Genomic DNA, 14397 nt, shown 5'->3' on the forward strand with positions numbered 1-14397 from the left:
GATCTTCTCTGTTGCACAGTGGCTTTCTATAGGCAGAGATCTTTTTTGGGTTTTTTGGTGTTTTACTAATTTTGAAGCCTATTTTATGACTTTTTAAAGTTAAGCTCTCCTCCTGGGGCACAGGGGGCACTGTTCAAAATTTCTTGTGTTTGGGGCCACAGAACTGGTCGCTGACCTTCTGTGCTGGGGCCTCAGGTACTAGTGACTTGCCCACTGTATTGGGGTGGCCTCGCCTAGTTGTGCCTGTTGTACTGGGGTTCCAAGACTGGTAATTTGCCTTCTGTGCTGTGACTGTGACAGCTGGCCTTCTGTGTGATTAGCTTGCTAATCCAAGATGGTGGGGCCTCAGTTGGTGCTCTTTGCTGTGGCTAAGAGTCTCCCAATGGCATGCCCAGACACCATCTATACTGGATTGCACTCACCTTTTACTCAAGTGAGATAGACTTTTCCTGTAGTCCTTCTAAGTTATCTTAAGCTGGAAAATTGTTTCATTCCCTCTTGTTGTATGTTCTATCACTCCAGAATCCATTTAGAGGCTTGATTCAACATTGTTTCCAAGGGAAACTAGGGAAAGCTCAGTCAACTTCCTGGCTTTTTTAATGAAATAATATTCTTCTCTGCTGTACAATTCATATCAATTATGACTTTATTTTAAATCATCTATCCTCAAAGGTCAAGTCCAAATGGTGAAAAACATAAGATCAAAAGGCCATTAAGCCAGTAACTTTGACTACCTTAATTAGCAAGTCAGATCAAAGGCACAGACAGACTGATTGATTATGCAGAAATCAGTAATTGGGTCCCAAAATAATTGGTTCTATGACCAAGTATAGACATGACTTAAAAGTAAAAATCATCTACTCTGATGCCCCCAGAGGAGAATGACCTTTCTCCCCTGGGACCTCACATGGTACTTCTTTGTATCTCCCTTGTGAACTTAGGAATTCTGTTATGATTATTTGTGTGTAGGCTACATAATAATAATAGCTGTTCCCTGTATTAGATTTTAAATTTTGCAAAGTGCTTAAAATACACATTTGAGCTTCATAACCATACAATAAGTACTATAAGTATGATTATCCCCAATTTACAGATGGGGAAACTAAAGCTCAGAGAAGTTCAATGACTTAACCCCAAAGTATAAAAGCCACACTTTAGACCTCATCCCAAGTACAGCACTGTCCACCACTTCATACTGCTTTTGTAATGATAATAGTTTTTCATTTGGGACTTTAAGATTTATAAAGTGTCTTTGCAACTATTATCTTATTTGATCCTCATAATTAGCCTATAAGGTAGATACTGCATATATTATTATCTCCCATTCTAGACTATAAATTCATAGAGACAGACACCGTGTGTCTCCCCCAACATCTTGCACAGCATCCTATGTCCAAAGTGCCTACTATGTGTAAGGCACAGCCCCATCCTTCAAGAATATTCTGTACTATGGGGGATGGAGTGATACAATACACAAAAGTTAAATAAGTAAAGTATTTGCTAAGTAATACAAAGATATTTTAAAGTGGAAACAGTTCTAACAACTGGGGACACTTTTTTTAAAGTCTCAGGTATGAGGTGACTGTGCTATGCTTTAAAGGAAGCTAGGCATTCTAAGACATGAAGGTGGGGAGGGAACAGGCACCTGTGCAAAGGCAAAGAGGTAAGAGATGGATGTCATCTACAGGGAACAACAAGTAGGCAAGTGTGACTAGAATAAAGAATTCATGAAGAAAAATATTGTGAAATAAGACTGGAAAGATATGTGAGATCCAGATTGTGGAGGATCTTAAGATTAAAAAGGAAAATGTAGAACTCATCTTTAGATTTAGGTAAATGTTTATCTAAACATGGGTTATTTATTTCCCTCCAATCCTGTAAATTCATTATATATAGTTATGATTTATCTAGGTTTTTCAAATTTATTGTAAAAATATTCCAAGTGATTATTTTACTAATTCCATTATTTTAAAATCACTTCAAACATGTTTTCTAGTCAGTTTTCTGCTACCGAAATGGTAATGCATGGATACATCACTGACCTGATGTTCCTGAGGTTTCTGACTTGTGTTTGCCCAAATTCCTCCTCCTCCTTTTAATTGGTGCCATTGCTGGCAATCTAAACTTCCTCACTTCTCTGCTTGTGTTTGGGCAATCTGATATGTTAAATGACTTCTGTGCTTTCTTACAAATGCTCTCTCTCTTGCATATCCCTGTACTGACAGCCATCTGAAATGTTCCCTGTGGTTTGACAACCTGGCATCGCTTAGAAGAAATCTGTGCTAAGGAAACCAAACTTTAAAAACACACACATAAAAACACTTCTTAGAAGCCAGAAGGCCTTTGCTTTTGTTTTTTTTTATTCCCAAGTGAAAACAATGAACTTCCAGAGTTTGGGGAAAGGGTGTTGCCAATGGTTCAAAAATAATACTTTCTAAGTAAAATGAAATAAGTCCATCCTTACTGAACGCTGTCACTATCAGATGGTCTCTGGTCTCTAATCCATTGATTGTTCAGAGGCAATATCAAACCACTTTTCCATCAAAGAGTGTTTAATATTTGACCTCACTAAGCCAAGGTTAGATTTATTTTTGGTGGAGGGACAGGGGAATTCCCAGCTTGATAGTAACAGCTAATAGGCTCTGTTTCTTTTTCTCTTTTTCAAAGATGAGGCACAGCCTGCCACCGCACCCAGCCCTTCATCAGAAGAAGCTGTTGAAGCCAGCAAGGATAAAGGTACAGACACTCACTATTACATCTAAAAAGGCAAACTCCTAAGAGGAGAACATTTAAGCTATTTCTACATGAAGGGTGAACAGGCAATCCAATCTTGGTTAATTCAAGCCAAAGTTCCTACAACCCCACTCCCGCTTCCACTCACAATAAAAGACCTTTATGCTTTTCGGTACCTGAATTCTCCTCCTCTACCCACTGTCCAAATAATGGCATAAAAAAGGAGAGACTGAATTGTAGAAAGTCTCTTTAGGAAGACAAGGCATCAGATTGAAAGTCTCAAATGGGGTGGTTTTGCTGAAAACAGAAGGTCCAGACCACTCAGGGTACTCCCTTGCCAAATAACCTTTTAGAATTAAAATCACTTTTGGAAAGTGGCCAGCAGAGAGGTGCTTGCTGAACATATGCTAAAACAGAGATTAAAAAAAGAGTATGTTTGCATAAGTTCTGGACAATATCATTTATCTCATCACCCAAATATGTATAAGACTGTGAGATCCAGTTTGGAGGCAACATTTAGAAGGATGATGATAAGATGCTTCTTATCATTAGAAAAGGAGTCTGACTAATGCTAGTGGGTAGAGGCGAACGTGATATCAGAATCTCAGCTGAAAGGTACCTCCGAGACCATCTAATTCAATCTATGCCTGAATAATAATCATTAGCCATTATGTAGTACTGATATAACACTTATGGAGGCAGCTAGGTGGCTCAGTGGATAGAGCTCTTCTTGAGTTCAAATCTAGCCTCAGAAACTTACTAGTTGTGTGACCCTAGGCAAGTCACTTAACCCTGTTTCTCTCAGTTTCCTCATATGTAAAGTGAACTAGAGAAGGAAATGGCAAACCATTCCATTATCTTTGCCAAGAAAACCCCAAACGGGGTCACAAAGAGTCAGACATGACTGAAAAATAACAACAATATAGCACTTAGAGGTTTGCAAAGCATAAAACACAGGTTCATATTTGATCCTCATATCCACCTTGTGAAGGACATGCTCTTATTGTCCCCATTTTGCAAATGACGAAAAGGAGACTAAGATGTAAAGTGATTTGGCCAGGGCCACACAATCTGAGGGAAGACATGCACCAAGGTCTTCCTGACTCTCAATTCAACACTCTATCTATCCCACTGTGTCATCAAAAATACTTCTTAACAAGAATCCTATCTACAATATATTGTCATCTAGCTTTTACTTGAAGACATCAGTAAGAGATAGCCCCTTAATTCCTGAGTGGCCCTTTCCACTTTTGGATGATTCTCATGGTTACAAAAAAAGAAAGTTATTCCTTTAATCAAATAAAAACAGGATACAAAGAAGGTTCTTTTTCATGGCCCCCATTCCTGCCTGATAAATGTTTTTTGAGGTTTTAATAACATCTAAAAAATGTCTCCACTTTCCTGTAGACACTGACCTATTTCTACAATTGATAACTAGGTACTATAGAACATAGTATGTTGAATTTGCAGGCATGAAGAACAGAGTTCAAACCCTGTCTCATTTTTTTGAACTACAAGTGAGATAACATGGCTAAAGTATTTTGTAAACTTTAAAAATATCATCTATTTATTTAGGTACCATTTTCTGAGTTTATGCTACTGGGATAAAGATTCTGAATTTACTTTAGAGTGATATGCAAATATAATTCATTCCAAAACATCACAAATCAACTTTTTTTTTTCTTTTAATGAGTTAACCAAAGAAAAGGACATTTTAAATCTTTGAGAATCTGTCAAATATGTGACTCAAACCTCTGTTTCAGTTTGCTTGGGGAAGATAGTAGTAATCATTTTGCTTGGGTAAATGTAGTAGTAGTAGTAGTAGTAGTGTGTATGTGTGTGTGTGTGTGTGTGTGTGTGTGTTTAGAGATAAGAGTAAGGTGAAGAGATCACCTCTTACATACTAGTTTTACTAATGAATGCCTTATTACCCAGCTTCCTGAAAGCCAGCTTTGACATCATAGTTCCAACTACCAGTGAATGGTGATGCAAACACTGAGCCTTTTTATAAATCCTTTAGGGAGATTATGATAAAAAAATTAAATATATATACATCATACAGAGGCAGAAATGGCAATGTTATAGAAAAAGTGAGAGTGTGTTGTTCATCGTATACAAACTGAATTGGACATTCAGATCATTTGTTCACAATAAATAGTTTGAGGTTTTCCAAGGTCAGTGACAGAGTAAGAAAAAAGATATGCTCATTCCATTGTCTCAGGCTGAGATTTATTTCTGTCATGTTCCTTGGCTGATCACTATGCTACTATCACATAGGCACAGTGTCCTTGAGGCTTTTAGGAGATCACAGCTTTAATTGTTCAAGATGTTCTAGATTCTCTTAGAATTATTGTAGCTGCTAGATCTGTCTCCTCCAAGAATGCATTTCTTTCTTGGCATCTAGGTTGTCAATTATCATTAAGTGTGAGTTACTAGTATCTAAGTTTGTCTTCCATCCACATGTGTCTTGTGTATGTGTGCGTATAGTGATTTGCATGATACCTTCCCCAAAAGAATGCAAATTAAACACCAAGAAGACAGGTGTGTTTTTGCCTTTATTTAAACCCCCACAACTTAGGACAGTGCTTGTCAGATAAGTAAGCTCTTCTTTATTCTTATTGATTGATTACATGATTGGATAGAATGATGAAAGATGAAAATAAGTAGCCATCTATAAAACACTTAATGGGTGGTAATTTGAACCAGGCACTAAGGCATTTATAAGAAACTGAAATTTTTAGACAATACTAACTTTTAATAGTTTTTCTAACATTCATATAACACTTTAAGGTTTGCAAAGCATTTCATATCCATCCTCTTGTTTGAGTCTCACAACAATCCTGAGACATAGGTAGTACAAGCATTGCTATTCCTATCTTACAGGTGAGGAAACTCAGAACAAAAAGAAAGATTTAGAATCAAGTCTTCCTCACTCCAAGCCATTCTAGTGATTATACCATGCAGCATTTCCACTAAGGCCTATTAATTTAGTTTAGGGGAGGAAAGGTGGAGAGGTTGGTGGAAGTTATAAATAAATTCTGCACTGGTATTTGATACATCTCTCATTTTTAATTATAATTTGTAAGGTGTGATTTTTGCCCTTTCATGCTGAAATAACATGTTTATAAGCCTACTGTTTTTAGTTGATCATTAATTCAAAGCTTAGTCCAGCTGTCTAGTACTAGTATGACTGCCATCTTGACTGGCTGATAAAAATAGTGCATTGAATGAAAAAAATCGCATCTGCCACTGAGAACAGTAAAGATTGAGGTCAAAGTGGGGTTAACAGCAGTCAGAAATGTTGAGGATTCATTTCAAACATTCTCTGTTACTACCTTTCATATACATCTCTTCTCCGTGACATCTGTGCTATTTGTGAGGTTTACAATGCTAGGATCTCATACAGAAATGTTTATTACATTCTCTCAGATAAGTGGCAGAATGTTTTTGCTGAATTGCAGGCTTTCATAAAGATCCTGACTCTTCCTGTTGTTTTCTGTGTTTGGTCTTGACATACCATCTTCTTGTTGGATGTTATATTCATGGAGAATACAGATGGAGTTTTTTCCCCCTCCATTGAAATCACCAACAATTTTCCATTCATTCAACCATTACTGGAGTATGTGGTTTGTTTGTTTTCCCATAATTTTAGTACTAAGATTTCCTCTACTCCCCCTGCATGGTCCTTCCCCCACCCCACTCTTCCCAATGAAAACAGGAAACAGCTTTCTCTATGTCAAAGTGAAATGGAATTAGAAAAATGAGCTGGCTTGAATGAAGTTATAAGCATAGTTAAAGAGTAATACTTAAAAGGAAGCAAAACAATTTTCATGTTGTCTATACCAGAAACATTAAAATATTTCAGATGCAATACCTAATGGAGAATATGCTAGCTTCTGGAGCCGATTTTGTTGTTTGAATACTTGCCCTCTGTCTCTCTTTGCTTTCTTATCAACCAGCATGTCAAAAGTACAATATTTAGAACTGAAGGGGATTTTAAAAATCATTTAGTTCAGCCCTCACATTTTGTGGATGAGGGCACTGAGGCTGAGAGAGGAAAAGTGACTTTTTTGGGCTTTTCATATTATTATCCACTCTTTCTTCTTGGATACAATCTCCTCCTTAGTAATCCATGATGATGTTCTCTTCTGGTTCTCTTTGTACCTCTCTGAGCGCTTTTTAGTTTTCTTTGCTAGAAATGTCCCTTAAGTGTGGGTACTCCATCCTAGGTCTGCTTCTCTATCTTGGTGATCTAATGCATTTTGTTGTTCAGTTGCTCAAACGTGTCCAACTCTTCATGATCCCAAGGACCATAGCATGCCAGGCCTTTCTATCCTTCACTATCTCTCAAAGTCTGCCAGTTATCCTATCTGCACAGATGGCTCCCACATTCATTTCTACAGCCCTAATTTCTTTTATCTTTTAGGCTTCCACAATGGACATTTCCATGTGATACGCTATAGGCATCTCAAACTCAATATGTTCAAAGTAGGAATCATTATGTTCTCCTTTTTAACCTGTCACCCCATCAAGCTTCCCCAGTACTTTTGAAAGCACCACCAGCTTCCTCGTTATTATTGATTTTTACTAAATATTTATCACAATAAATTAAATAGATTCTTTCTAATGACCCACATCCAGTCAGTTTCAAGTTTTGTCGATTCTACCTCTATTAAAATCTTTCATATCTATCTTTTTCTCCATTCACACAAACATCATCTTGGTTCTAATCTTCATCACTTCTTACATAAGCAAATCTAACATTGTTTTCTCTTAATTGCCATCCCCTACTTCTAGTCTCTTCCTTTTTCAACCCATCAGTCCTTTATTCAACTGCCAGATTGATCTTTCTAAAGTACAGATCAAACCATACTGTTTCCCTGCTCAAAAACCTTCTTTGATTCCCTATTGCTTCCAGATTATTTAAGCTTGTTTTTAAGGACCTCTGGCTCCTACTTCCCTCTCCAACTCTCTAACTTTATTTCATAACACTCCTCTTCATGCGCCGTATATTCCAAAATGAGTTACTTGCTCTCCTCTGAGACTGACACACCCACTTCCATCTCCACACATTCCCAAACCCTGGGGAATGCAATCTCTTATCCCTCTGCCTCACAGAATCCTTACCCTCCCCAAAGTCCCAGCTCTGCTACCACCTCAATTAATCCACAAGTGCCTTATATGTGAAGCCTTCCTAATCTTCAGGTGCCAGGATTTTCTCCCTCCTCAATTTACCTTGTATTAAACTGCTTTGTGTATGTTGTAGTCCCATGCTGGCCTACCTAGCATCAGCCCTGAGGTATCTTGAGTTTGCTATTTGTAGGAAGCAATAGCATAATATGTCTTTTGTTCTTGCTGGCCAGTTTCTCCCTACATGGGACCATGTGTTCCAAGGTCCCCATAGTCCTGGCACATGTTTTGAGTAGCTTGTCTTGGGTACCAAAATGATTGATTATGGTCTTATTAGAAATCTGTTGGGCAGCACTAACTTGAAACTTCAGATTTTTAAAAAATCGATATGAGAAAAGCATCTTCAACTATTGGTATTATCAAATAATTCTTTGGGTTCATAGAAAGTTATGGAGGTTAGAGTCAATTAATAGACAATAAACATTCATTAAGTGCCTGCTATATGTCAGGCACCATGCTAAGCACCGGGGGGTATAAGAGAGGAGGGAAGAAAGAAAAAGAAAGGAAGGAAGGAAGGGAAGAGAAGGGAAGGGAAGAAGGAAGGAAAAGAAAGGAAGAAAAAGAAAGAAAGAAGGCAAGAAAGAAAGCAAGAGGGAAAGAAAGAAAGAGAAGGAAAGAAAGGAAGGAAAAGGAAGGAAGGAAAAGAAAAGAAGGAAGGAAGGAAGGAAGGAAGGAAGGAAGGAAGGAAGGAAGGAAGGAAGGAAGGAAGGAAGGGAGAGAGGGAGGGAGGGAGGGAGAAAAAAGGAAATGAAAGAAAGAAGGAAGGAAAGAAAGAGGAAAACAGTGCACAAAAGGAAGCTTGGAAGGGGGGAGTTGGGAGGGGAAGAGGTCATGAGAGGGTATCCTGGAATAGAAACCAAGCAGAAAAGCTGGACTACAGATGCAGGAAAAGAAATGAAATATGATAAAAGTTGGCAAGGTAAGTTAGGGCACTTTGTGGAGCCAAATAGTAGAGTTTGTATCAGGTAGTAGGAAGTCAGAGAAGTTTATTGAGAAAGGAGGTACATGGTTAAACATGAGCTTTTATAAAAATCCTATTGGTAGTGGGGGATCAACTGGAGGATCAATTGGAGACATCAGGAAGTTGTTGCCTACTCCAGATAAGAGGTAATGAAGGCCTGAATTAGAGCAGTGGCCATTTGAGTAGAGAGAAGTTGATGGATGCAGGTGATGATGTGGAGGTGAAAATGATAAGATTTGATAACTTATTGGATATGAAGAGTAAAGACACAGAGAGAAATTGAAGTAAATACCAAGGTTGTGAACCTATGTGACTCAAAGAATATTAGTACCATTAACATAAATAGAAAATTTTGGAAGAAGAGTGTGTTTAGGAAGAACACATATCCTATAATTCCTTGAGTGGAAATTGCATCTGATCTACAATTCTACTTGATTCTATCCTATTTAAATCTCATAAGACTATTTTAGTTAATACAAAATATTTTTCCTAAAAAAATTATTAATAAATCAATCCAGACCAGCTGGATAGTAACAAGTTTTTGCTAACAACTGGTAAGGAACGTCATCAGATTACTTCAGTTTCCATTGGCAGATTAAAAGTTGAAACCAAAGTGGATACTTCAACAGGGACAAGATTCATGCTCGGCACCTGTCATAACAGATATCATGTAAACACGTGCAGAATATCCTGAATTATCTCTGTGCTGACGATTTGATATGCAACTGCTCATTAATATTAAAAGAAAGATACTTAATACCAGATGTTGTATTAAGTATCAGAGGTACTATAGTGTAATGGATAAAGTTTTGGGCTTAGAGTCAGGATACTCTTGATGTGAATTCTATCTCTGACACCTACTAGTGGTATGACCCTGGGAAAGATACTTAAGCTCTGTCAGTCTCAATTTTCTCATCTATAAAATAGGGATGATAATAGTTTCTAACTTAGCTCCCCAGCTAGATTGTTATGAGTTCAATGAGATAACATATGTAAAGCACTTTGTATACCTTAAAACTCTGTGTAGTTTGTCCCAAAAGTCTTAGTGTAGTTTTAAGCTATTGAAATGAAAACTGCACTAAGACTTTTGGAGCACCCTGTATAAATGTTAACTATGTAGGACTATTATTATTATGACAACTAGTATTACTGTTTCTCAGGTAGTTAGTGTTACTGTTAGTGTTACTTTGGCAATCACTGGTCAAAGCAAGTTGTATCTTCTGCACGATGAAGAGTTTGCTCCCAATGATTTCAAAAGGCTTTTCTAGCTCTAAGTCCTATGAAAAATATAAGACCCACCTTTAAAGTCAATTCTGATTTTTAGCTTCTGCTTAATGTTTTTCCTTTTGGAAAAAATTCCTTTAAAAGCATTTTAATTTAATTGTTTAATTAAAAACTGATACCATGATTTAAAAAAAAAAAACTAGTTAAATGATGCTGGGTACCACCTGACAAAAAAATGTTGAAATGTCCCAGTTGTCCCCATTCCTTGCTGAAAAATATGGGAGCTGTTACAGAAGAAGATAAATGCATGAAATCTGTCTGGCTCTTCAGATCAAATCAATCTACCTATCTTTAACATTGGCATCAGACACTCAAGCCCATAGTCCAAAGGAATGTAGTACCAAAGGTCTATGGAGCATCATTTGCCCAAATATACCTTTGGCTCTCTCCCCTCCACAGAACTGCAAAGAATCTATTTTCACTCACCCTCACAAAATAATTAATGGATGATGCTCTGATAGGAATGAATTGTCATCAAAATTCTGTTTCAGTGAAACATTTGCATTTTAAATCCATTTTTTTTATGATTTTGCAATGACAGGCCTTGTCTCTAATAAAGGACTTTTGGTCATTAGATAAAACATGGGGAGATCTTCACTGGATAATGGATCAAGTTAGGGAGGGACATGAGAGGCCATCTAAGCCAGCTTCTCATTTTACAGATGACGAAGCTGAAGCCAAGAGAGCTTAGTTGACTTGTCCAAGATAACACATGCAGGACTTGAAAACAGGCCTTCTCACACTAAATCCAGTGCTCTAGTCACTGAATCAAGTTATATATGGGATAGAAGGCTCCTGAAATCATAATGTTGCCTAGTCATAAAATGGGTTCTATTAGAAAGCTTCATTTAATCTTTTCAAGGGACCTGGTACAGTAATGGTCTTTAATCTCCCTTCCCCCACTAATGCTCCCCTGCTCCACAGAGGAGAAAAAAACAAGGATTCACCTTTTTCTGTAGCTGCTAGAAAAATATTTCTCAGAACTGCTGGAACAAAGGATCATGTGTATTATCATCACTCAGCTCTACCACAGATCTACCTGGCAGATACCCCTCCTATCCTTCTTCTTTCCTACTTAAGAACAAATAGAGCCCCTTTTACTAACCTTAACACAATCTATTTCTGTGTCCTAAAATTTCCAGATTCTGGAATTTCAGAATCCATTCTCATTGTCACTTTTTCGTTTCACTGTGTCTCCACCCCCAGCCTAGATTTCTCCTCCCTTATCCTCTCATGATTAAGGGGTCAACCCCTCTCCACAGATTTGAGGACCAGGATTTCATTGTATCTGGGACATGTGGAGGGAACAGAAATAGACAAGGCAAGGAAATTTCTAAATATATTGGATCTATGACTTGGGGCAAAGCAGGGGAGAAAGGAGGAACATGGGTGATCTCAGTTGTAAGCCATGAGAAAGTTATTTTTTTTCTAATGTAAGCTTAGCAGTGAATGAATAAGATATGTAATCTTTTAATGTATGTAACAGTCAAGAGTGTGTGTATGTGTATAGGTGTGGGGGGTGTAGGAACAATTTTACTTTTGTCTTTCATCTCAATAATGCTTAGCACAGTGACTAGCACATAATAGATGCTTAGAAATTAATTACTTGCTTGCTTGATTATGTATATATGTAATGAGCAGAACTGTAACAGGTGAAACTATGCCTGAATCAACTTCATGTAAGTGATGGGGAAGGGGAAAAAGGTTCACTGGTACAAAGGAGAGTCTCACCATGGCTACAGTCATTCCAGAACGGCACAGCCTATCCTTAAAATGTCCTAGCCCTCACCTATATGTAGGCAACACTCCTGAGTACAGACTGAACCATATTAAAATTTCATTGGGAAATATTTTAACAAAATCAATAAAAATACAATCAAACATAGCATTAACATATGGTTTTCCAAGTCAGTATGCAGTCTGTAGGGATCCTTATAAGTGGTTTAGCCTCTGCTTCCATTTGAATTTGATACCACCACTCTAGAGCGCCACAAAGCGAGGCTTGAAAATGCACCCTTCACTACTTGATGGTGACCCCATGGAGGATGTACCTTGGGGCAAAGCCCTATTAACATTATATTAGTTACCCCTCTAGTAATATGGATTAATGCATATAATATATAAAGTAAAACTCTCAACATTGCTTTTGAAATGTGACATGGTAGAAAGAACATGGTACTGGAAGTCAAGAGACTTATGTTTAATATTGACTCTCCCACTAAACTAGTAGGACTTAGAACAATTTCCTTAATCTTTCTGGGCTTTAGTTTCCTCATCTTTAAAAGGAGAGGTCTTATTTAGTGATGCCTAACACTCCTCTAAGTCCTAAAATTCTATGATTCTATCATTATAGTTACAGAAAAATTAACAAAACCAGAGAAGAAAAACTGTTCAATTTGGTTACATGAAAGTAATATTAACTTTGATATATGAAACTGCTTTACCACCCATACCTAATTACCACATGGTAAAAGATCATTGTTCACATTATCAGATACACAAGATAGAAGTTTTATTTTCTAAAGAACAAAACTCTGTTAATGCGTGCTCAGGTCTCATCATTTCTTACTCATTAGGCTACTCACAACCAGGCATTAGGGTCAAGTTTTATCAAAGCTGCCATAGTCTTCTCTCAATTAAAAGTCAAGGTGAGTTTGAAGAGTTGTTTCAATAAAAGTAATATATCAATAAATAACATGTCAATAAAAGTAAATTTTTATTTGTGTGATACTAAATGTCTGCTAAGGAAATCATAAAAATGAAGTAATCAAAGGAATCATAGAGGTCATCTGATCCATTTTATTGATTAAGAAGCTGAGAACCAGAAAGGTTGAGTTTTTACCAAGATCACAGAATTAGGCAGCGTTAAGGCCAGAAGCAGAATTCCAGTCTCCTGACTCTTGCCTCCTGTTCTTTCTGTGTACAGGATGCTGGACCAGATAACCTCTGAGGTGCCTTCTCATTCTAGATCCATGATTCTATGAGCTTACAGCCAATTCAGACAGACCAGTCAAACCAAAATCATTAGAAAAGTATGATCATGAAAGTTTATTGAATTGAATTGAACTGAATTATTGGGAAAAAATCCAACCATTTCTGAGGTGGTCAAACAGACCTATAAATGGAACTTTACTGAATTACTTGAACAAATATTTTGAGACAAAGTAGATGCAATCTGAGATTTTCTGTTCTGTCTATACTTCATACTCAGGGTGTGGCTGGTACAAAAAGAGAATATTAGAAGAAAAAACATGAAGACACTTTCATCTTCATTGTTCCTAGAGAGGCATCAAACTAGTATACATTTTGTCCTTGAGAAGAGTGATGTTCATAATGTAAAATCAGACTTCCTTAATTGTAGCCAGGAGAGGTACAGTTTTTAGTCCTGGCTCTATTGTTAAATTGCCATTTGACCTTGGAAAAATAATTTAATTTCTCTGGGCCTCAGTTTCTTATTATGTAAAACAAGGAACTTGGATTATATAATCTCTATACCATAATATTCTGTGATTCTAACAAAATGCCACTTGACCATATGCACATAAAATAGATTATTTTATGGATTGAATTGTTCCTTGGAAAATTTGATTATGTGACACACATATTTTTTTGTCATTGAATCATTTCAGTCATGCCTGACTCTTTGTAAGCCCACTTGTGATTTTCTTGGCAAAAATACTAGAAGGGTTTGCCATTTCCTTCTCCACATGATTTAATAAATAAGGAATCTAGGGTCAAACAGGGTTAAGTGACTTGCCCAGGGTCACATACCTAGAAAGTATCTGAGGCCAGATTTGAACTGACACATACATAGTTAGCTGTTATATATCAGTTATATAAAAATACAATTTATGGAAGTGATTGTTGAAAACTGAAAACACATTAATTATTAACAAAAAATACAAATGAAAAGTGATATGGATTTTTTTTTCAGAAAAATTACTTAGAAAATTGGAGGTCATTACAGATTACTTCTTGACAATTCTCCAAACACATTAGCCACACTCTTGAAACAGTCTTTCTCTTGGCTAAGCTCCCAAAAGGGTTTGTTTCTCAACATGTTTTCTACTTAGAGGTAGGTGATTGTTCAGTGGGGACATTCTCTCTCATGGGAAATTCCTATCCTTAGCTGAATTCTTTTGGAAATTTGAAACTGCAAATGCATTCATGAAAAGAAATTCAATCAAGAAAGTTTTTTTTTTTCCAGAGTTATTTCACTTCAATCTTTG

At 37.0% G+C, this 14397-nt stretch overlaps 1 protein-coding gene across 1 annotated transcript in view; it reads left to right on the forward strand.

Moving 5' to 3' along the window:
* MACROD2 (mono-ADP ribosylhydrolase 2) overlaps positions 1-14397 on the forward strand; it is a 2147078-nt gene that overhangs the window by 2015200 nt on the left and 117481 nt on the right. Inside the window, exon 11 of the mRNA XM_072634489.1 lies at positions 2668-2736. Within this exon, the coding sequence (XP_072490590.1) occupies positions 2668-2736 (69 nt within the window). The remainder of the gene's footprint in view (positions 1-2667; positions 2737-14397) is intronic.

The sequence above is a fragment of the Notamacropus eugenii genome, chromosome 1 (genome assembly GCF_028372415.1).
Source record: "Notamacropus eugenii isolate mMacEug1 chromosome 1, mMacEug1.pri_v2, whole genome shotgun sequence".
NCBI classification, from domain to species: Eukaryota; Metazoa; Chordata; class Mammalia; order Diprotodontia; family Macropodidae; genus Notamacropus; species Notamacropus eugenii.